Source organism: Chiloscyllium plagiosum, unplaced genomic scaffold (assembly GCF_037043375.1).
Source record: "Chiloscyllium plagiosum isolate Xiang-an unplaced genomic scaffold, Cpla_swu_hap1 HiC_scaffold_1, whole genome shotgun sequence".
Lineage (NCBI taxonomy): Eukaryota > Metazoa > Chordata > Chondrichthyes > Orectolobiformes > Hemiscylliidae > Chiloscyllium > Chiloscyllium plagiosum.
Window position 1 is genome coordinate 108,996,258 of NW_028270139.1, and position 25,113 is coordinate 109,021,370.

Sequence of the window (25,113 nt, forward strand, 5' to 3'; positions counted from 1 at the left end):
CTTCTTGAATGTTGTTGGAGCTGCACATGGGGAGTATTCCATCACTCTCTTGAATTGTGCCTTGGAGACGGACATAATTTGGGGAATCAGGAAGTTATTCATCGCCAGATTCTCAACCCTGAACTGACCTTCTGGCAGCACTGTTTATATCTAGATTAGAGTGGTGCTGGAAAAGCACAGCAGGACAAGCAACATCCGAGGAGCAGGAAAATCGATGTTTCATGCAAAAGCCCTTCATCAGGAATGATGAAGCAGCCTGCTTAATTGGCACCATATCTACAAAAATTCACTTGTTCCACCACTAATGTACCTTCCTGATGAAGGCCTTTTGCCCAAAACATTGATTTTCCTGCTCCTTGGAAGCTGCCTGACCTGCTGTGCTTTTCCAGCACCACTCTAATCTAGACTCTGATTTCCAGCATCTGCAGTCTTCACTTTTGCCTAGCACTATTTGTATGGCTAGTCCGTTTTAGTTTCTGGTCAGTTGATAATGAGAATTCAATAATGGTAATACCATTGAAAATCAAGGGCCAACCCTTGTCAGAACTGACAACTCCCTGGCATTTAGGTCGAGCAGATATTGTTTACCTTCTAACAACACAAACCTGAACTTTGCACAAATGCAGCAAGACCTAGGCAATCATCAATGAACATCTTCACTTCTGATCTTAGGAAAGGAGATCACTGAAGCAGCTGACATCTGATCTGTTGCTTGTGGAATCACTTAGCCTTGTCAAGTGCTTGCTGCTTTTGTTGTCTGGTGCGCAGGTTGTGTTGTCGCTTCACCAAGTTCCCTCATTTTTAGGAACTCCTGATGCTGCTTCTGCCCTCCTACGCTCTTCTTTGAACCAGAAGTTAGTCCCTTCACTGAATGGTAATAATAGAATGGGGATTTTCCATGTTGCAGAATGTGATTGCATACAATTTTGCTTCTGCTAATGGCTCACAATACGTCATGGATGCCCAGTATTGAGTTGTTAGATCTGTTTGAAGTCTATTCTATTTAGTGCAATTGTAGTGTCTCACAGTATGATGGGGGGGGATGCTTAGTGTGAAGACACGACTTTGCTTCCACGAGGACGTCAGAATAGAATGGGATCTTGATCAGGCGGGCCAATGGGCCAAGGAGTCGCAGATGGAGTTTTATTGAGATAAATGTGAGGTGCTGCATTTTGGAAAGGCAAGTTAGAGCAGGACTTATACCATCAGTGGTAAGGTCCTGGGGAGTGCTGCTTAACAAAGAGGCCTTGGAGACAAGGAACCAGGTTCATAGTTCCTTGAAAGTGGAGCCACAGGTAGGTAGGATAGTGAAGAAGGTGTTTGGTATGCTTACCATTATTGGTCAGTGCATTGAGTATGGGAGTTTGGAGATCGTGTTGCGGATGCACAGGACATTGGTTAGGCCACTATTGAAATTCTGTGTGCAGTTCTGGTCTCCCTGCCACAGGAAGGATGTTGTCAAATATGAAAGGATTCAAAAAAGATTTGCAAGGATGTTGCTGGGGTTTGAGCTATAGGGAGAGGCTGAATAGGCTGGGGCTATTTTCCCTGAAGGTGACCTTATATAGGTTTATAAAATCATGTGGGGCATGGATAGTGTAAATAGACAAGGTCTTTTTCCTGGGATGGGGGTGTCCAAAACTAGAGAGCATAGGTTTAGGGGCAAAGGGGAAACGTTAAAAAGGCACCTCAGGGGTAACATTTTCATGCAGAGGGTGGTACATGTATGGAATGAGCTGCGAGAGGAAGTGGTGGAGGCTCATACAATTACAACATTTAAAAGGCATCTGGATGGGTATATGAATAGGGGAAGGATTTAGAGGAATATGGGCCAAATGCTGGCAAATGGAGCTAGATTAATTTAGGATATCTGGTTGACATGGATGAGTTGGACCAAAGGGTCTGGTTCCGTGCTATATATGTGACTCCATGACTGTGCATGGTCACTCTTACTAACACTGTGATGGACACATGTTTCTGGTAGACAGATGGATCAGGATGAGCTCACAAATGTATTTCCCTCATGTTGATTACACCTGTCTCAGACCCAGTCAGAGCTGAGTCAAACTTGATGGACATGAAAATCCCTTTTCCAGAACAGAATGCCAGGGCAATTCCCACCAGACTGTATTTTACTGTGCCAGCTTTGCTGTCCTCTTTGTCACATGCAGGACATGCCCAGGGAAGGTGATGATGTTGTCTGGTATGATGGTATGTAACATATTATTCCATGGGTATAACTATGTCAGGCTGTTGCTTGACTCGTCTTTGAGAAGGTTCTGGGAGAAAGTGAGGACTGCAGATGGTGGAGATCAGAGCTGAAAAATGTGTTGCTGGAAAAGCGCAGCGCTTTTGAGATGGTGCTCCCAATCTTGTTTCTTGCCTGCAGGTGTTAACTGGGTAGCCTTTTTAGGATTGACATGTTTTGTTTGTTGTCCTCGTTTTTGGTTGATCAACCTGGCCTAGGTTGATGCCAGGTGCTTCATTGGTTTTATTCCTTTTTTCAGGAGTTTTTGTTATTTGGAAGGAATGAGTAGCTTGTTAGGCCATTTGAGAGGACAGTTGAGAGTCAAACACATTGCTGATGCTTTGGAGTCACATGTAGGCCAGGCCAGGTTAGGATGGCAGATTTCCTTCCCTAAAGGGAAAACCAAAGTGGTTTTTCCGACAATTAATAATGGTCTGATGGTCATCTTTCGACTTGGAATAACAATTTTTAAAATGAAAACTGAATGATCTATGCACTTTACACTGTGAAGTTAAATTGCTTCCAGTATTACAGTGAAAAATGGAAGACCGGAAGCAGTCGAAGAAAATGGGTCAAATTCAAAGTAACAGAGTAGACAATGATGATCTGCAAGGAAGAGTGTTAGAACCACATTGACAGTTTGTACTTTGGAATCAAAACACTTTTTCTAAATGAGGTTGGTTAGCTCAGTTGGCTGGCTGGCTGATTTGTAATGCAGAATGATGCCAAAGAGTGCATTCAGTTCCCACAGCAGCATTATTGTTTTAAACTAGAATGGCAGGGGGATGGGAACCAAAGTTTAATCTTAGACCGGTACAATTCAGATCAGAACACAGGATGTAGAACATTAGTTAATGATGTAGTCAGTGATTTGGAAAGATAAAGAAGTAGAATTAGAAAGTGTCCAGCAAAAGAAATTGATGGGATTGAATTGTTTACATTTCAATGCAATGAGTATTACAAACAAGGCAGCTGAACAAGGGCAAAGATCAACACATGGCTAAAGGAAGGGCAAAATTGGCAGATTCTCACTCCTGATAAACAAAAACTTATGCCCGAAATGTCGATTCTCCCAGTCCTTGGATGCTGCCTGACCTGTGCTTTTCTTGCACCACACTCTCAAGGTTGATATCCCTGGATATAGAGTTTTCAGGCAGAATAGAGTTGGTGACAAAGGTAGTGGATAGCAGTACTGATTTAAAGAATCAATTACAGTTGGGAGAAGGGGTGATATACTAAACAGGTTAATAAATGAGGCTTTATGGGTTGAGTTTAGGAATTTAAAAAGGGGCAGTCACATCACTAGGAGAATACCTTAAACCCCCAAATAGGGAGAGGGAGACAGAACAACATATATGTAGACAAATTTCATAATACGAGACTTTTAACTATCCCAATCTCAACCAGATTTCAAACAAATATAAGGAGTATTGAGGGTGAAAATTTTGGGTACTGTGTCCAGGAATTAATTTAAACAATATGTGATGAGTCCAACAAGAGGAGATACCATTCTGAATTGAGTTTTAGGAAATGAAAATGGACAAGTGGGTGAAGTGACAGTAGGTGGCCATATCAGGGCATAGTGACCACAATTCAGTTAGAGTTAGTGTTATTGCAGAAAAGGACAGAGCTGAATCTGGAATAAAAGTTTTAAACTAGGGGAAGGCAAATTTTTACAAAACTGTAAAGTGATTTGACTTGAGGTGGACTGCTAAACGATAAATCAGTGGAAAACCAATATGAGCCACTAAAAGCAGACATGAGCCCTCCAGACATAAGAATGGTACTGCCAAACCTCAATGCCCATGGTTGCCTAGAAAAATACAGGGGATGATTAAACAGAAAAAGAAAGCTTATAGTCACAAAAACTCAATATTGCAGATAGCCTAGACAATATAGAAAGCACTGGGATTCAGTTTTAAAAAAAAGAAACCAAACCAAAGAGAGGGCATGAAATAATATTGATGAGTGAGATAAAGGAAAACTCAAAGATGTTTTACCAGAATATGAAGAGCAAAAGGATAGTTAAGGAAGAAGTGGGACCTATCAGAGATGAAGTAAGGAACTTGTGTGAAGATGCAGAGAATGTCAGAAGAATTTTTTCACCTCTTTTCATCAAAGAAAGGGATGATAAAGATGTAGTAATCCAAGAGGAACAGTGTGAAATATAGGACAAAAAATTCATGACGAGAGAGCAAGTATAAGAGGAGTCACAATCCTTGAAATTGAATAAGTTGCCAGGACTTGTTCCCTAGGATTTTGAAAGTTATCAGGGAGGAAATAGCAGATTTTAGCAGGTTATTTTTCAAACTTCATCAGACACAGGTGAGGTGCTGGAATACTGAGAATGTGGTTCAGATGTTTAAAAAGGGTATCAAGGAAACGATAAACAGATATAGGCTAGTTAATCTTACGATTTGCCCACCACTGAAGTTAGAATCCATCCTATGAGATTGGATGAACTGTCACTTAGAAGGATATGGACTAGTCAGCATGGCTTTATGAGGTGGAAATTTGGTTGAATGGCTTGAGGAATTGACAATTAGAATCGATAAGGATTGATGCAGACAATATCCATTGCACTGTTTTAATAGGGCATTCGACAAAGAGACAAATTGCAGACTGATCAAAAAGTAAAAGCCCGTGGGATACCAAGTTATGTGTCGAATTGGTTCAAAGTTGGCTTAGAAAAGGAAACAAAGGGTAATGATCAATGGATGCCTTTGTGTATGAAACGCTGTTTCAGGTGGTGTTCTGTAGGGTTTGGTGTTTGGACCCCTGCTGTTTGTTTTCTACATTAATGATTTGCTCTTGAATGTGGCGAACACAATTGCTGAAATTTGCAAGCAACACAAAAATTGGCTGCGTGGTGGATAGCTGTAAGCTTCAAAATGATATAGATTAAGTGGGCAGGAAATGACAGATGGTAATCAACTCTGGTAAATGTGAGGTAATACATTGAGGAAGATCAAACAGCAAAAGGGAATACACAATAAATGGGAACATAAAAAGAGGGGTTGATGAAATGAGAGATCTTTGTGTGCAACTGCACATGTCCTGAATGGAAGCAGTACAGGTGGATGAGGTTGTAAAGAAAGCATGTAATGCTGTCCTTCATTGGCATCCATCATGATGAAACTGGTAAGGCCACCAGTATATTGTGTACAGTTCTGGTCGTCATATTCTCTGGAGACAGTATAAAACAAATTCTAAAATATTGCCAGGGCTGGAGAATCATACCTACAAGGAGAGATTGGAGAGGTTGGGGTTGTTACCCTTCAAACAGAGAGGGCTGAGGAGTAACATAATTGCGGTCTTCAAAATTGTGAGGGATAGAAAGAGAACAGACAAGAACCTGTATCCCTTGGCAGAAAGGTTACAACTGGGATCATGCATTCATGCTAAATGGCTGAAGGATTAGAGGGGACGTGAGGAAAACTTTTACGCAGAAGTGGTGGGTGTAAGGATTTCGCTGCTTGAGTTGGTAGTGGAGGCAGAGACCCTAAACTCTTTCAAAAAAGTACCTGGATCTGCACCTTGAGTGCTGTAAGCTGTAGGGCTATGGGGTATGTTCAGGAAGATGGGATTAGAAAGAGCATCTAGTGTCCTTGGGTTGGCATGGACAAGATGTGCTGTATCATTTTTAGTGTTCTATTGCTGAGGCTATCATGATCTCTCCACTCACCTGAGGTGTGAGGACCCTCAGGTTGAACCACCATCAGTTGTGTCTCTGTAATGAGAGAGCCCTATTGGACTATTCCAGTAGAGCTATGATGACTTCACCTGTTTCAAACTTGACAAATAGCACCAGTTTTGATGGGCATGAGGAAATAGTCAATACTGAGGAGGAATGCACACATTACAAGACATTAATGAACTTGTATGATGGGTTAAGTATTGATGAATGAAGTTCAGCACGGATTCTTGGAGTAGTATGTGTTTGGGAGGAAGAATAGGAAAGGCACTTGTATAGAATGAGAGACATTAGGAGGGACAGATGAAAAAAGAATCACTGGAATCTAAATAATCAAATACTAAAGGTTGTATTACAGTTAAGACCGCAAACAATTTTTTTTTATTTCTAGAGAGAAAACTGAAAAGTAAGGAAATTATGCTAACCTTTCATTGAACTTTAGAACACACTAAGTACTGCATGTGGTTATGGTAATCATTTACCAAAAAAAAGCACTGAAGAATACAAAAAAAGGTTACAGTCAGGAAAATAACAATAAGCTAGTCAGTGAGCTATACTGGTCTGATTCAACTTGTATACTTCAAAATGGCAGTTTATCATAACCAGGAAGTTCATTTTTTTTTAAACTGGCTTTTACTTCTGGGTCTAGACTGTGACCAAAAATGAATGACTCTATAGCAAAGAATTGACTGGTAGGGTGTATCTCTTGAAAAAGAAAAGTTGAGGGATCACCTAACGTCTATCCACATTTTGATAGAATGGGCGCAGAGAGCTGATTTTGTGAGAGAGGTAAAACTAACTAGATGTACTCAATACAAATCTGAAAGGGACTTAGAGTAACAGGAATGTTGAACTCTATATTGCAGGGAGTGGATAAAGTAAATAGTATAATTGTGTTTAAGAGGATGCTAGACATGAATACAAGGAAGCAAAGACTAGAGGGTTACAATGATAGATTTAGTTGAGGAATGAAGAGGAAGGGGTGACTGAAGTGGAGCACAAAGATAAGCATGGACTGCTTTGGCAAATGATCTGTTCCTGGGCCTTTCATAACCTATATAATCCTACATAACCTCTCTAGTAAACATGACAAACAGGAAAGACCTGATGTGTTGAACTCTTTTTGTGATCTTAGTGGTCATAAAGGTGAAGAAAGTAGAACATTTAATTTTATACTTCCATATGTGGCTCCATCTTACAGCATCATTTTAAAAACAAATTTCATACAATGCATCCTGTGGTCTTTTCTAAGTTTTGAATTAAGAGCAGTGTTGGGTTGTTTCCTTGCCCATTAGGAACGGGATCAAGGCTCATTTATTTTCTGTTGGATTCTTAGTGCAATCAGAAGGTAAGCTTTCATCTTTATCTGGCTGTGTTTGAATCTAGACTGCAGAACCTAAAGAACTCTCAAAGTGAATAATGCCTCTATGTCTCCACTTATCATCATCTGTTAAGAATTATGTTGATGTTTTATGTGTTTTTTTTCTCTTTTATAAACAGATCATGGCAAAAGCAGACGAATTGTAGAAACCCAGTTGGGAGACTTCCTTGTTTTTTTGCGTCGTGTTATCTCCTTCAAAAATGTACAGAACAACATTGTTTCTGTGAAATGGATTGATCCACTCTTATTGATAGCTACACAGATGCATGAAACAGGTGAGACAGTGAAGTACACATCTAAGCTAACAATGACCATATAAGTAAAATTGAAAAGTTTGAGTGAATTATTGTAAGAACATTTTAGTGCAACAATTTTCATCAAAATTTTAATATCATTTATCATTAATCTGAAAAGTGCTTTCTTCATTATAAGTCAAGTTAATAAGTAATAACAGTGTAACTAGTTCCAGAAAGTCAGCTAATATTGTGCGTCACATGAACTATTGGTCCAAATGATTAAAATTTGTAAATTCAAGAATGGTTCACATATAATTGTAAAATAGGCAACTGATAGGTCAGTATGGCTGTCGATTTGGTCAGTATACCTATGTATGTTTACAGTTGTAAGTTTTTGTAGTTTAATGAATTATAGTGAATTGTAACAGGATTAGTAATATCAATAAATAAAAAAACTGCAAAATTGTTATTTAAAGCCTTTGGCATTTTTAAATGCTTTCTTATCCTGTGATAGTGAATTGTTTGCTTGCTTTTATTTAGCTCAGTATACAACCTAAATCTTTGTGCTCTGGGAGCAGTACTTTTATTCTCACTAGTTTTGATTTGCTTCATGAATTTACAACCTGGTAATAACAATTTCAATAACAATTTCCCCCAGGTCTTCCACTCGTGCGCAATTTACGTACCAAGCTGCTAGCCTTGCACATTTTGGAGTCACTGCTGCCTGCCTGCTTTGAACCGAACCAAATTAAAGAGGTAAGATTGAGTTATTTACTTAACCATTATTAAAGGAAAATGTTAGGAAGTATACAGTCAGTATGACTGGATAAGAGATTTTTTATGTCAACTTGATGGCCAAATGATATTGACATTGGAGTAGGAATCCAGAGACCTAGGTGAGATGGTGATATTTGAATTTGATTTAAATTTATTGATGATCAAGAAACTCCTCTAGATCACTCATATCCTTTAAGTGAGAAAAGGTGCTGATATTCCTGTACTGATCTGCATGTAACTCCAGAAGAATAGCAATGTGGTTGACTCTCGGCTGCCTTCTGAAATGGATATTGTCCAGGTCTTGCTGCATTTGAAGATGGACTGCTTCTATATCTGAGGAGTCATGGATGGTGCTACATATGTGCAATCATTGGCAAACGTGCCTACTTCTGAACTTAAGATGGATTGAAAGTCATTTGATGAGCTTTCTGAAGATGGTTGGGCTCAGGATACTAACTTTAGGAGCTGTGGCACAGTCAACATGTCTCTATTTCTGGACCAGAAGACCTGGATTGAAGTCCCACCTCCTCCATAGATGTGAAATAACATTTCTGATCAGGTTGATTAAAAATATCTAACTCCTTTTAGAGACGACTGACCTCCAACAAAGAATCATCTTCCTTTGTGCCAGATATGACTTCAACCAGCAGAGTTTTCTCCCTGATTCCCATTGACTCCACTGGTGTCAGTGAGCAGGCTATCACTGAACAAATGCTGCTTGAAAGCATTGTTGATTATTTCTTCGTTTACCGAAAGTAGTTGATGATGTGGTAACTGGCCATGTTGGAGTTGGCCTAGTTCTTGTTTACAAGATGTAAGTGCTGTTTTCCACATTGTCAGGTAGATACCTGTGCTGTAGCTGAACAAGGATGGCTAGACCGGGGTGTGGCAAGTTCAGGAGCACAAGTCTTCAGTACTATTGCAGGTATGTTTTCAGGGCCTATAGCCTTTGCAGGAAGCACTACCTCCAATTGTTTCTTGATATCACATGGAGTCCATTGAATTGGTTGAAGTCTGGCTTCTGTGATGCTGTTTACTTCCGGACATGGCCGAAATGGATCATTCACTTGGCTTATGAATGCTTTAATCCTAACTTATGCACTGATCTTCAAATCATTGAGAATGAGACTACTTGTTGAGCCTCCTCATCCAGTGAAGTAATTATCCACTATATGGATGTGGCAGGCCTGAAGAGCTCAGATCTGATCTGTCAGTTAGGGAATTGCTTAACTCTGTCATTTGCTCCTTGTGCTGTTGGCATGCAGGTGGTCTTCTAACCTCACCAAGTTGATATGTCATTTTTAGAAATGGTTGGTGTTGCTCCTGGCATGCCCTCCTACACCTTTCGTTAAACTAGGGTTTATCCCTTGGCTTGATGGTAATGGCAGGATGGGGGGTATGTCAGGTTGTGAATATGCCGATTATATCGGAGTGTGATTCTACTGTTGCTGATGTTGCACAGTACTGCAGAGATGCCTGGTTTTGAGTTACTAGAACTGTTCAAAGTCTGTCTGTGAGCAGTTGTGGTCCCCTTGTTTCAGGTAAGGTCATCAGAATGTAGGGATTGTCTTGTGAACAAGGGTTAAGCAGATTGGAACTCTACTCACTGGAATTTAGAAGAATGAGCGATAATCTCATTGAAACATCTACAATTCTTAAGGAGCTTGACAAGATGTTGCTTCAGCTGAGAGGTTGCTTCTCCTCATGGCAGAGTCTGGAACCAGAGGACACAGCTTCACATTAAAGGGGCACTAATTTAAGATGGAGGTGGGAAATTTATTTTGAGGGTTGACAATCTTTGAAAATCCTTGCCACAGAGAGCTGTGGGGACAGAGTCTTTGTGTATGTTTAAGACTGAGAGAGATTCTTGATCAGTAGGGGAGTCAAAGATTACGGGAACAATGCAGGGAAGTGGTTGTGAGGAATGCCAGATGATCCATGATCCTATTGAATGGCGGAGAAGGCTCAAGAGCCTATTTCTTATGGGAGAATTCTCACCTGTATCCCCAGGAACCTAGCCTGAGGTTCTCAGTAACTATGCCATCAACATATCTCCTGTGCCGCTGCCTCCCTGTCTGTATCTGTGACCTTGAGGATCATGAGAGAGTATTGAGATGTCTCCTGAAATGCTGACAAGTTGCTTATTGAACCCCTTCATACACATAGACCAAAACCTACATGCCACAAGTTCAAAATCCAACTTCAATTAATTGATACCAGTTCATAAATAAATTACACACCTTCTACAGTATTGCCACATTTCAACCCCATACCAGTCGACATTCTGCCATCCTCGATCACACAATAAAATTTCAATCTCTTTTTCTCTTTACCTTTGCAATTTGAACCTTCCTATCCCAATATCAGGATGGAAGGAAGACTTACTGAGTCAACAAATCGTCTTTGTTCCTCCCCCAGTTTCTTTCTGAAACACTCAGCATATTTCAACATCTTCGGTATTTAATGTTGCAAACAAAAATGAATTTAAAAAACACAAAATGTTGCTGTTTTCTTCCACCCCAAATTCATGTACATATATTGGCATTTTTGCCAAAACAAAACATAAGTGTGTTTGCTTTGGTAAAACTGTAGAAGAATAAACTTAGCTCAGAAGAGCATGGGTGACGTCAATATCACAGGGAAGAGGACACTAACCCTATTAAAACTAGCATTCACAATGCAAGTGGCTTGTATTACTTAGTCATACTGCATCACTTAGATTGGGAAGTACTTGTTTTGTTCTGTCACCGCAAACAATAGGAGAGGTGCTAAACAAATTGGAGTGGGTCTAGGTATTCACAAAATTTAGTGTATTTTCACTTTATATATCCACCTTACAAAGTATAGATTAAAATCTTGGCGGATCATGACAAAAAAGAAAACTTTTTAAAAACTTGAAACCAAATGCAAAGTATTAAAAGCACTCAATGAAGGAAGAACACAAACATTCTATTTGAATTCAATGTCATACTTAATATGCTGAGTGGTTGGATTTTCATTTTTGTATTTTTGAAAATGGCATAATCAATGGTGTACATCAACATCATAGTGAAAACATTCATCAGTCTCCTCTGTGCTTTATTTGGTAACATTTCTTTCACCAAAGGTAGGAATGAAAACCTTAATTGAAGCAAATCTTGCCTTTACTGAAGTGAATGGCAACAATTATTGACTAGTGGAAAACATTTGATAAGACAACTTATTATCATACAGCACATAATAAGTAATCATGTGTTGCTTGTGCCACATTTACTCTGTGGTCCACTACCATCTTAGATCTGCAACGGTGACAAGCTATTATGTCAAAGTTTACATCAACCAGAAATATCAACATGACCAGGTGGTACTGTATCATACACCCACCCAACAAAAAAGAATGAAAATATATCTTCAAGGCATTTTCATTACTAGTTAAAAATGGTAATAAAATCATTTGTATGTCACATTAATAATAGCGACATATTGGCATTAAATATGCAAGTTAGAGCAACCATACTCCACAAGTCCAAGTCCACATCACTCTGTTCTCCATTGCTGCTCTCAATAACACAAATGAAATAAATTCATATTCAAAGTGCAAGAGTGATTTTCAAATTGTATCGTTGGAGACTTGAACTCCATTGAAATAATTGTAACCTCTTGTCCCAAATGTTTTTCAAGAACATCAAAAGATTGTGGTCCTTATAAACAGCAGTTTCCTCTAACAAAAACAGAAATTACTAGAGAAACTCAGCACATCTGGCAGCATCTGTTGGAAGAAAGCAAATTTAACGTTTGAGTCCAGTGATGACTCTTCACAACTGTTAGCTAGGAAAAAGTGGTATTTATGCAGAAGCTGAAGTTGGAGAGGGGTGTTGGTGGAAAGTGGAAAGTTGATCAGATAGCAGGAGATGGAACCCAGAGAGAGAGAGATGTGAAAGGGGTAGTTAAACAAGGAGATTATGGATAACAGGTCAGGACACAGAAAAAGCTGAAATGAGTGAGCTACTGTGGTCGATGGGGCCCTTAACTATGTTCATCCCAACTCCCATGCTTCTGCTCTCACTTCTTACCTTCCTCCCACAATGATGTAAAGTATCCCTGACCAGCCCTGCATCCAAAGCATTGGAAGTTGCCATTTCCATAACGGCCAATGGGATGCCACCAGCAGACACCTGTTCCCTTTCCCTCCCTTAGCATTCTACAGGAACCATTCCATCCAGGACACTCTGGTCCACACCACCTCCATTTCCAACATCTCCTCACATCCCCATAGCATCTTTCTATGCAATCACAAAAGGTGTCATATCTGCCTATTTGCTTCTACCCTTCACATAATCCAAGGCCCCAGTTATACCTTTCAGGTGAAGCACCGATTTACCGGCACTTAGAGCCCTAGAGTACAGTATGGAAACAGCCTTCAATCCAACTCATCAATGCCGACCAGATATCCTAAATAAATCTAGTCCCATTTTCTAGCACTTGGCCCATATCCCTCTAAACTCTTCCTGTTCATATACCTATCCAGATGTCTTTGAAATGTTGTAATTTTGCCAGCCTCCACCACTTCTGCTGGCAGCTCACTCCACCCTCTGTGTGAAAATGTTACCTGTTAGGTCCCTTTTAAACTTTTTCCCTCTCACCATGCCCCCTAGATTTGGGCTCCCCCAGCCCGAGGAAAATATCTTGTCTATTTACCCTATCCTTGCCCCTCATGCTTTTATAAACTTCTATGCTATCACCCCTCAGCCTTTGACATTCTAGGGAAAATAGCCCCAGCCTTTTCCGCCACTCCCTGTAGCTCAGACCCTCCAACCCTGGTAACATCCTTGTAAATCTTTTCTGAACCTTTTCAAGTTTCACAACATCCTTCCTATAGCAGGGAGACCCGAATTGAATGCAGTATTGCCTAACCAATGTCCTGTAAATCTGCAACATGACCTCCAAACCCCTATACTCAATGCCCTGACCAATAAAGGAAAGCATACCAAATGCCTTTTTTCACTATCCTGTCTACCTGAGACTCCACTTTCAAGCAACTATGAATCTGCACTGTTCAGCAACACTCTCCAGGACCTTACCATTAAGTGTACAAGTCATGCTCTGATTTGCCTTTCCAAAATGCAGCTCCTCATATTTATCTAAATTAAACTCCATCTGCCACTTCTCTGCCCATTGGCCCATCTGATTAAGATCCTGTTATACTCTGAGTTAACCTGTCTACTACACCTCCAATTTTGGTGTCATCTGCAAACATATGAACCATACCTTCTATGTTTACATCCACATTATTTGTATAAATGATGAAAAGCCGTGGACCCAGCACTGATCATTGTAGCACTCCACGGGTCACAGGCCTCCATCTGAAAAGCAATCCTGTACCACTCTCTGACTTCTATCTTTGACTCAGTTCTGTATTCAAATGGCTGGTTCTCCCGGTATTCCATGAGATCTAACCTTGCTAACCAATCTACCATGAGGAACCTTGTTGAACACCTTACTGAAGTCCATATAGATCATGTCTACTGGTCTGTCTTCATAAATCCTCTTTATTACTTCTTCAAAAAACTCAATCAAGTTAATGAGACATGATTTCCTACGCACAAAGCCATGTTGACTATCCCTAATCAGTCTTTGCCTCTCCAAATACATGTAAATCACGTTCCTCAGGATACCCTCCAACAATTGCCCAACATTGATGTCAGGCTCACCAGTCTATGGTTCCCTGGCTTTTTCTTAACACCTTTCTTAAATAGTGGCACCACATTAGCCAACGTCTAGTCTTCTGGCACCTCACCTGTGGCTATCAGTGATACAAATATCTCAGCAAGGGGCCCAATAATCACTCCCCGAGGTTCCCACAGAGTTCTAGGGTACACCTGATCAGGTCCTGGGGATCTCATGGAATACCGGGAGAACCAGCCATTTGGATACAGAACTGAGTCAGAGGTAGAAGTCAGAGAGTGGTACAGGATTGCTTTTCAGATGGAGGCCTGTGACCCGTGGAGTGCTACAATGATCAGTGCTGGGTCCACGGCTTTTCATCATTTATACAAATAATGTGGATGTAAACATAGAAGGTATGGTTCATATGTTTACAGATGACACCAAAATTGGTAGTGGACAGGTTAACTCAGAGTATAACAGGATCTTAATCAGATGGGTCAATGGGCAGAGAAGTGGCAGATGGAGTTTAATTTAGATAAATATGAGGAGCTGCATTTTGGAAAGGCAAACACCTTCATGTGTTTTAAGATATCATTCAGTCTAGTCTAGTGTATTCACTATTCGCAATGCCGTCTCCTCTGTACTGGGGAGATGAAATGCAGATTGGGTGATGGCTTTGTGAGACACCTACATTCTGTCCTTTAAAAATTACCCTGAGCTTCCAGTTACCTACCACTTCAACACATCACTGTGCACCCAAGCCAAAACTTCTGTAGCAGGCCTGCTGCAGCTTCCCAGGGTAAGCCTCAAAGAACAGCATTTCATTTCGTTTGGGGACGCTTGGAGTCAATCAACTTGAATAAATTTAGAGTGAGATTCTATCCTTCCATGTTCTTAACCTATCTTAAACCCAACCCTGTTATGACATGGGTTGCTTTTATGTGCTCCTGGACCCTTTATCACATTATATGGGTTGTATTTAGTACAGCTCACCCATATTCTCTTGTTGCTAACAGTTCTGAATAAGAGTCACTGGGACTCAAAATACTAACTGTTTTTGTCCCAAGGATGCTGCCAGACCTGCTGAGTTTCGCCAGCAATTTCTGGATTTTCTTTTCAGATCTTCAGCATTCACAGTTCTGTTTTAACAGTTTTGTCTAGATTGTTACTGATGTATATTTCAAAATGATGTAGAACCAGAATAAGACTCGGTGGCTTCTTCTCAACTGTTGAATTGTGTTTTTAGTGATTTGCATTCAGTTTCTTGAAAATGACAGGATGTTTCATCTACATCTTATCATCTTACAATATAATAGCGCCACACTGATGTTGCTGGCATCAACAGCCAGTTTTAATAGCATCCCATAATTCAACAGGACTAAAACTGATGCAGTTGTCAGCACAGCTTTTCAAGTTTTCAAAAGCTGTTGTCATTCCTGTATCTATTCAAACTTTCAGTCTTTATTCAATAAATTCATTAAAGGTACAATAACAGTACTGAAGTCTGGAAAAACTTGCAATTAAATCCACTTGTGCTAACAAAGTGCAAAACAGCCTGTCCTTGGTGTGGGAAAATCCAAAGTAGTCCTTACTTTCAATTCTCTATAGTGTGACCTAAATCAATTAGTTTTGCTTTAGCAAATTCACACTTACCCAGTTTTATTACCAAACTCCCTTTTGTAGTCAAACAGTTCAGTCAGATGATGTAAATGTTCTTCCCACATTTGGCTAAATTATCATTGTAAATTATCATTGTAAACTATGTAGTTACACAGTTCTTCAGTGATTTTATTGGTTAAACACTGGTTAATTGTAAACTCTTAGATTTAGCTTCCCTACAGTGTGGAAACAAGCCCTTCGGCCCAACCAGTCAACCCCGACCCTCCAAAGAGTTACCCACCCAGACCCATTTTCCCTTTGACTAATGCACCTAACAATATGGGCAATTTAGCATGGCCAATTCACCTGACCTGCACATCTTTGGATTGTGGGAGGAAACCGAAGCACCCGGAGGAAACCATGCAGACACGGGGAGAATGTGCAAACTCCACCCAGACAGGCTGAAATTGAACCTGGCACTCTGGTGCTGTGAGGCAGCAGTGCTAACCACTGTGCCATCGTGTCGCCCAAAAAAAGGTCAAGAATATCAAAGTACATTTTTCGTTTGAAATGGCATTTTACATTGATAAAGTCCATCTATGTTTTGCAAACATTGGTATTTCTTTGGCTCTATCAGTCAACAGGACTTGCTAATATTCTTTTAGTAAGTCAGTTTGGTGATAAATTATGTCAGTTATTTAATGCAGTTCTCCAATATGATGTGAGTTCGCTTTTGTTACCATATTGACTCAGCAATAATCAATACAGAACTTTTGTGACCCAACCCATTTGGTGCCATCTTGATAGATGAGCTTCAGCAACTATGATTCAGTTCTGTCATGCCCTTGTCCATCAAAAATTTAATCTCCTCTATTATGAGCTAATCTCTCTTGATTGAGTCTATATAAGCATGTTGTTTTATAGATAACACACACCCCACTTTAACATTTATGAATGACCCTAACCATAAATAGACTTGTTCTCGTAATCTCCTTCATAAGTCATTTAGGTCATTTTAAGTAAGATAAAACATTATGCTATCTAACCTTTTAGGTACTACCAGACTGCTGGAGGGTCAGCTTTTGAATTTTCAATTTCTGATTCATTCTTCAATTCTTATGATATTCTGTTTCAATCCTAATTCTTTCACTACCAAGAACATATTTTCCCCTGAAAATCAGCCCTGTCATAATATCTTGCTAGCATGCTCATGTGACACTTTTGCTAATGCTTTCTCCAGTCTGGGTACTCACTACATTCACATTGTTGAGTTTTTATTTGTCAGGATCCAGTACACTTTGCTATAATGGTTCTGGAAAGATAGCTAACAAAACTGGCTTGTCTTCTCCAACAAAACTTTAAACTTTGACCTTTTTAACCTATCTATTTTTTGTTGTTTGTGGAATAAACTTGCATTAATGTTATCAGTTTCTCTCAAATTTAAAATATTGTTTGGAAAGAGTCTCTAAGATTTGGTTTATCGATTTCTCTTAAATTTAAGTGTTTCTCTCATTTCATGTCCATATATTTGTTCAAAAGGACTAAACCCTGTGGATTCATTAGGAGCCATTGGCATATAGTATCAAAGGAATTGCTTTATCCCAATTTTCATAGCATACTTGATGATAGGATCTATTCATGGTCTTCATAGTTTCATGCTGTCTTTCTAGTGCACTTTGAGATTGTAGATCATAACAAGATGATGTAAATTGTTTTATTCACAAGCTAGTCATCCTTTCTTTGAATATTTGTGACCTTAAACTTGAGCATTGATCTGAATTTATTTCTTCAGATAAACTATGTCTTCTAAAGAATTTAACTAAATTTTTCATTATCATTTTTGCACTCTTTTTTTCTTCTTAAAAGCACTGCTTGAGTAATCTTGTGGAAATATCCATAATCATATTACTGCCATTCCTGGTTTTAGATGGGGGTCCATTATTATGTCAGTTAAGTCTGTTGCGACCTACCAACCTGTTTTCTAACACTCATATTAGAATTAGAATTGATGATTGGATTTTCCCATTAGCTGACTTATGTTTGTGTGTGGCAAAATATGACCAAATATTTTAGCCTGTGTTTTCGTAATATCTAAGTGACATGCCATTAGAATTTTGTGAACTACTTGTGAAATTTAATGACTGTGCACCAAAGAACCCCGATGAAGGGCTTTTGCCCAAATCGTTGATTTTCCTGCTCCTCAGATGCTACCTGATCTGCTGTGCTTTTCCAGAACCACTAATCTAAATCAAAGAACTACTACCTGATGGACCATTGCCCATTTGTTATTTGTTGATATTTGAGGACATCTCTTTTTACTCATTAGTACTTTGTTTTTTCAAGTAATAGCACTCAGGTACTTTTTTTCTGATTCAGTTTCTGATTAGGCTATTTGGTATAACTCTTACAATTCTGGATCTGTTACATCTCTATTAAAGATGAGCTAAACATATCAGAATCATTTTCTCACCTTCATCCTTTTTAGTTAAAAGTGTTTGCAAATTATATTTGATAACTGAATTTCCAAATCATCTCCCTGTTTTATAGACTCCATTTTTCCTATAAAATTGTATAGGCTGAGATCTAGTCACAATACAGTCAGGAAACAATATATGGATCTCCTCCTGTGACATCTCAAGTTTATTTTACATCCCCTGATTATTCCACCACCCTTGGTGAGACTAGTATTCTTGAATCTACCAGGTCATTTCCCAAAACAAAATAAGTTTCTTCTCTATTAACTTAATTACTCCCACTACTACTTTTCCATTTACCAAGTCATGTTTGGTGCCAGACCTGTATAACTTGACAAGTTTGAAGTCTACATGTATACCTGTAATGAATATTTCTCCTTCACTCACCTATCTGGAAAATAAATATCATCAGCCAGCACCAGTGACTGACTTGATCCAGTGTCACTTAGCATCTTCCTTGGTTTACTTCCTTGATTCAAGGCCAAAGGAAATATACCTCTCTTTTATTATAAAATGCTCCAGCGTGATTCTCCAAGTTATAATTAAAAATAATTGCTGAGCCATCTCTCACTCCACATTCCAGGGAATTATGCTCCCTTTGTACTACTACTACTATAGGTTTTCTTTACTGATGTCCACTTTCTGAAGATTCCTTAGTTATTCCTATTACTGCAGTTGGTCTCCCATTAACTTTCAGCAGTTGTCTTTGTTATGTTCAGTTTTATTATAAAGGAAGCATGTTAATTTCTTTTTTATTATTCATTTTCAAAATGAGGCCATCACTGGCTAAGCCATACTTTATTGCCTACCCCTAATTGCCCATAGGCATTTAAGAGTCAACCACATTGCTGTGGGTCTGGAGTCACATATAGGCTAGACTAGACAGGGACGACAGTTTCCTTCCATGAAGGACATTTTTTCTGACAATTGATAATGGATTCATGGTCATCATTAGACACTTAAATGTAATTTTTATTGAATTTTCCACTATCTGCCATGATGGGAATTGAATTCAGGTCCTCTAAAACATTAGCTGAATTTCTGGATTAATTGTCCAGTGATAATACCACTAGGCTATTGCCTCCCCTTTATATCATTCTTTGATTCTGACCATTCTCCTTTTAAACCCTGACATCCTGTTGTCTGTTCTCCCATAACTAGTACCTCACCACCTGCAGATTTCCTACTTCTCCAAATTTCCTGTGGATTTCCATATTGCCTGTAATTGTCTAGGTACCTGCCAGAACTGATGCTTCTCTGATCTCTCTTACCTGATACTCCTCTAAATAAAATTTTTAAGCTTGCTGGAATGCTATTCCTGAAAGCTATTTATTGTGACAGTTTGCTATCGCTTTGATTTTACTAAGAATTTAAAGCTTCGTGCCTTCACGATTTTTTTCTTTCAGATTTTGGAGCGGCTCTTCAGTTCGCTTTCCGCTAGTATGTGGGAAATGCCATTTGCTTTAACCAAAAAGGAAAAAGAAGTGGATAAAGCACTTGAGGTATAGAGGAAATATTTTCTTAAGGAAAGAAAAACTAATTCTGAATCTTATCAGAACAAATCGGAACAGAATAAACAACACTTTATGTAGTACCTTTTTCACATAATGAATTGTCCTATAGGACATTACAGGAACAATTAAGAAGCTGCACCACTAAACTTGTCCATTCAATCAACTCTTTAACCTATAGGGAAAAGATTAACAGACAGAATTACTCTCTTTTATCCACGGAAAAGAAGATTGAGGTTAAACCTAACAGCTTTCTAAAATTATGTAAAATTTTGATAGACACAACCATTGTTTCCACCAGAGCAAAATTAAAGATCATCAGTATGTGATATATATAGAAAAGAAACTTGTTTGGTGACAATTTGGCACTTAGTAAAGTTAAAGCACATGCATAAATGCATTGAAGTGGAGACCAGATAAGCACTGTGGGAGAAATATATAGGTTTTTAGTTACCTGTGTCTAGCTGGAGAGTCAATCCTAACTGCTTAGTCATCACACCCACACTGTTATTTCTGACATCCCTTAAGGATCAATTCTTGAATAAAACAAAGAACTGACAGTGCTGTAAACCTGAAACATTAACTCTCTTTTCTCTCCACAGATTCTGCTGGACCTGCTAAGTTTCACTAACAATTTCTGTTTTTGGATTATTCCTGACTCTTGCCAGCCCCTTCCTAAAAACCTATGTCTTTGTCTGAGCTTTCAGTCATTTGCCCCAATATCTGTTTATGCAGCTTGATGTCATATTTTGCTTTGTAATGCTCCTGTGAAACATCTAAGAACTTTTCTTATTTTGTTAACTGTGTATTTTTATGTTGTTATTGTAATTTTTTTTACTTCCTCTAAAGTTCTAGTTTCCAGCAACTAAAAGAATAGACCATTCACAATCACTTACAGTCCGTACACACTGGGGGGAAAAAAAATTGGTCCAGCACACTCTCTGTTTGGTATTATACAGTGGGTCTTCCATCCATTCCACAACCTCGCTGACCATTAAACTTATTTAGATATTGACTGAAAAGTTTACTTAAAAAACACAAGTGTTTACTACTTTAGGAAGTTTATCCACTGTCATAATCATAGCATCTGAGATACTAATTGAGGCATTCATTAACATAGGAACATAAAAACCTGAGAAGGCCATTTAGTTGCTCTGCCACTCAATAAGACCGTGGCTAATCTGTCTTATAACTCCATATGCCTGCCTTGGGCCCATATCCCTTGATACTTTGGCTTACTAAAAATTTCTCTATCTTGAATTTAAATTTAACAATTGAATTAGCATCAACTGCCATTTAAGGAAGTGAGTTCCAAACCTATGACTCCACTATTCCATGTGTGTACAAGTACTTTCTAATGTCTTAAAGCAAAAAATATCCTAATCATTTCAAAAAGGGATTCTCTAATTACAAGATAATGATGTGATCAGACATGATTTGTTTCAGATTAATAGCTCTGAATGTGCACATTACTGAGTCTTCATTTTTGCTTTTGTTTTAGACAGAGGATAAAGAGGATGACAACATTCCCATTAAAGAGTTTTCATTTGATCCAGATAAAATGGTTTGCTGTAGTTTGGAATCTGGAAATGTTTTATCTCATGGTGCAGGTGGCAAAGGATATGGATTAGCAACAACTGCTATAACATCTGGATGCTTTCATTGGAAGGCAAGTGTGTTACATAAAGCTACCAGTAAATAATAGATACTAGATAATTATAAATTAAAGCCTAAAACCCCTCTTCCAGTTAGACCATAAGAGCACAAGACCATAAGATACAGAAGCAGAATTAAGCCATTTGATCTATTGAGGCTGCTCCACCACTCAATGATGGCTGATATGTTTCTCAACCTCATTCTCCTGCATTCTTCCCATAACTCTTGATTCCCTTACCAATCAAGAACCCTCCTAAATCTGTTTTAAATACACTCAATGACTTGCCCTCACAGCCCGCTGTGGCAAGGAGTTCTACAGATTAATCATTCTCTGGCTGAAGAAATTCTTCATCTCAGTTCTACAGGGTAGTCCCTTCACTTTGAGGCTGTGCCTTCAGGACCTAGGCTCTCCTACTAGTGGAAATATCTTCTCCACATCCACTCTATCCAGCCATTTCAGTATTCTGTTAGCTTCAGTGAGATTCCCACTCTCAACTTTCTAAATTCCATGGATTACAGACGCAGAGTCCTCAACCAGTCCTTTTATGAAAAGCTCTTCATCTCTGGGATCATTCTTGAAAACTTCCTGTGGAGGCCAATGTCTGCATATCTTTCCTTAGATACTGAGCCTAAAACTGCCCGCAATGTTATACCTGTGTCAGTAGTTGGCTTCCTTTTATTTTAAAAGAATAGTTGCACCTAATCAATCAGTTAGTAATTTTCTGTACTTTGAAGATCTGATTTGTTAGCAGTAAGATATTTAACTGCAACTGTCTAGAAGGTTATATATTTTACCTTATCTTTTATTTATTGCTTTTACTCTTTAGTGTTATAATGCAGTATTTGCTGGGTTAGGCTTTATATTACACAATGTAACATCACTTGATGTTATGCGCTTATGGTTTCTGTGAAATTTTAAGCAGTCATACAGACTGATTTAAATACATTCAAAATCAATGAAGTCCAGTTCCTGCTTTCATTTTCAGAAGTATCATGCCTCCAGGATAAGGTTAATAATCACACAACACCAGGTTATAGTCCCAACAGGTTTATTTGGAAGTACTAGCTTTCAGAGCGCTGCTTCTTCGTCAGGTAGCTGTGGAGCAGGATTGTGTGATCTTGGAGATTCTGTCCACTTTGAGCCGGTAGTTAGTGGTGTCGATGGTAGCCATGATGTGGAGGTGTTGGTGTTGGACTCGGATGGACTATAACCGGTGTTTTGTACTTTTTAACTTTGTCCACCCCAGTCCAACACCAGCAGCTCCACATCATGCCTCCAGGAAATCAGGCAATCTACCAGCTTTGTGCTTAGTCAGCCTGAATACTTACTTGAAATTCCTGTTTTCATGCGACAGTACTACTGTGCTGTTTTCTTCGATTAGGTATGCTACTTAGTGTTAAGAACATCATTAATTTCTCAGAGTGTACATTTCCACATGCTGCATTGGGGTCATGACACTGGCCTGCTAAGAACTAATATAAGCTTTGGATTTTAAAATTAAAAGAAAGATTTGTTCATATAACATTCTAAAGTTCTTTACAGTCAATGGCATTTTGAAGTGTAGGCACTGTTGTATATGGGTCATACAAGCAGAGATACTAGAAAGCTGAAAAGAACACATCTCCTGCTAACCAGTCATGAAGTTGATGTGTCTGTATAGATTTACATAGCTGTACCATGTCCTGATTTAAAGAAGAGATTTAACTATGGATGTTTGCGGTACCAGTAACTATCTAATTATTTAGGTAAATATCTTTACAAAAAACATAATTATTGAAACTTTTTTGATTTATAGCAAAGCATTACATATCTTTTACTTCCAATTCTATTGAAATAGTCATAATTTTTCTTGTTAATTTGTGCAGTTTTACATAACCAGAGAAAATAAAGGTAATGAGGGTACATGTGTTGGAGTATCACGATGGCCCATCAGAGATTTCAACCACCGCACAACATCGGACATGTGGCTTTATAGAGCTTACAGTGGGAATCTCTACCATTGTGGGGAGCAAGGTTGTATCTTACCAAGTTATACACAAGGAGACTGTGTAACTTGTGTCCTGGATGTGGAAGCAAGAACAATCTCATTTGGAAAGAATGGCGAGGTAAGAAAATTATACGCTTGATTTAATATTCAGAATGATTAGTAATCCTACCAAGAAGTGCAGTTCATTTCTTGATAAGCTAATGAAATTTACAATCAAAATGTTATGCCGTGATATAATTTATAATGAAACTAAAATAGAATTTTGTTTTAAAAAGCTCCCTAAGTGTTCAAGAGATAATGGTTCTTTCATGGCATTTTGTTAAACTTTTGATGTTTTGCAAAAAGTATAATATAACTTTTGTAGAAGACAATTATTTGAAATTGTTTAAACTAGTTTTCCTAGTGTAGTTTAATTGTGTAGAAAATAGTTGAAACCTCGTTGTTAGTTTCGCCATTGTGTTATTGGGTCAGATTTTCCAGTCAGCAGCAATTGTTCATTCGATTTGGACTTGATGAATTTTCCATGAGATTTTACACTTGATTTTTTTTAAAAAGTCATTCATGTGATGTAGGTGTAATTGGCTAAGCCAGTATTTATTGCCCAGGCTTACATGCCCTCGAAGGCGATGGTGTAAGCCTTCTTGAATCGCTGCAAACCTCACGGTAAAGGTAAAGGTAAAGGCACAATGCTGTAAGGGAGGGAGGTTCAGAATTTTGACCAATTAACAATTTAGGGCGGCACAGTGGCTCAGTGGTTAGCACTGGTGCCTCACAGCACCAAGGTCCCAGCTTCACTTCCAGCCTCGGGTGACTGTCTGTGTGGAGTTTGCACATTCTCCCCTTGTCTGCGTGGGTTTCCTCCGGGTGCTCCAGTTTCCTCCCACAGTCCAAGGATGTGCAGTTCAGGTGAATTGGCCATGTTAAATTGCCCATAGTGTTAGGTACATTAGTCAGAGGGAAGTGGGTCTGGGTGGGTTACTCTTCGGAGGGTCGGTGTGGACTGGTTGGGCCGAAGTGCCTGTTTCCACACTGTAGGGAATCTAATCTAAAAACAGTAAAGTTTTTGGCAATTTAGTTCCAAGTCAGGATGGTGTAGGCTTGGAGTAAACATGCAAATGATATCTCTATATATATATATCTGCCTCCTTGTTCCTTCTAGGTAGTAAAGGTCATGGGTTGAGATGATGCTTTGAAAGTGAGTTGTTGCAGTACATGCTTTGGATGATGTACAATGCTGCCATTGTCAGTGTGTAGTGAAAGGAATGAATGCCAAAGGTGTTAGATGGGTGCCAGTCAAGCAGGCTTCCTTATCTTGGGTTGTATTGAGCTTTTGTGTGCATCCAGGCAAATAAGAGACATTCTATCACACTGCTTACCTTTGCTTTGTTGATACTAGTCAGGCTTTGAGAATTCGGGAGGTAAGTTCATCGCCACAGGGTTACTAGTCTCTGACTTGCTCTTGTCGCCACAGTATTTATATAACTAATCCAGCTCAGTTTCTCGACAATAGTAATCCCTCGGATGTTGATAGTCCATATCAAACAACCTTCCACAACCCTAGTCCATTCCTCGACCACCAACACCACCTCCCACCTCCCTTCCCATGTAGCCACAGAAGGTGAAAAACTTGCCCCTTCACCACCTCACTTTTCACCATCCAAGGGCCTAAACAGTCTTTCCAGGTGAAACAGCATTTCACCTGTACCACCTCGAATGTTGTTCGCTGTACCCAATATAGCTGACTCTGCATTGGAGAAACTAACCACCGACTGGGTGATTGCTTTGCAGTAAACCTCCAGTCTGTGCACAAACATGACGCTGACTTTCCCATAGCTGGTCATTTTCACACAGTATCCTGCTCGCATGCGGGCTTGTCTGTCCTCAGCATGCTGCAATGCTCCAG

The 25,113-nt window shown here is 39.1% G+C and overlaps 1 protein-coding gene across 3 annotated transcripts in view; it reads left to right on the plus strand.

Annotated features, from left to right (window-relative positions):
• Positions 1-25,113, plus strand: part of LOC122548398 (putative E3 ubiquitin-protein ligase HERC1) — a 377,691-nt gene that overhangs the window by 172,235 nt on the left and 180,343 nt on the right. For all 3 annotated transcript variants that reach the window (XM_043686981.2, XM_043687001.2, XM_043686991.2), the window contains exons 31-35: positions 7,443-7,598; positions 8,218-8,315; positions 19,462-19,557; positions 21,068-21,235; positions 23,089-23,328. In XM_043686981.2, the coding sequence (XP_043542916.2) occupies positions 7,443-7,598; positions 8,218-8,315; positions 19,462-19,557; positions 21,068-21,235; positions 23,089-23,328 (758 nt within the window). The remainder of the gene's footprint in view (positions 1-7,442; positions 7,599-8,217; positions 8,316-19,461; positions 19,558-21,067; positions 21,236-23,088; positions 23,329-25,113) is intronic.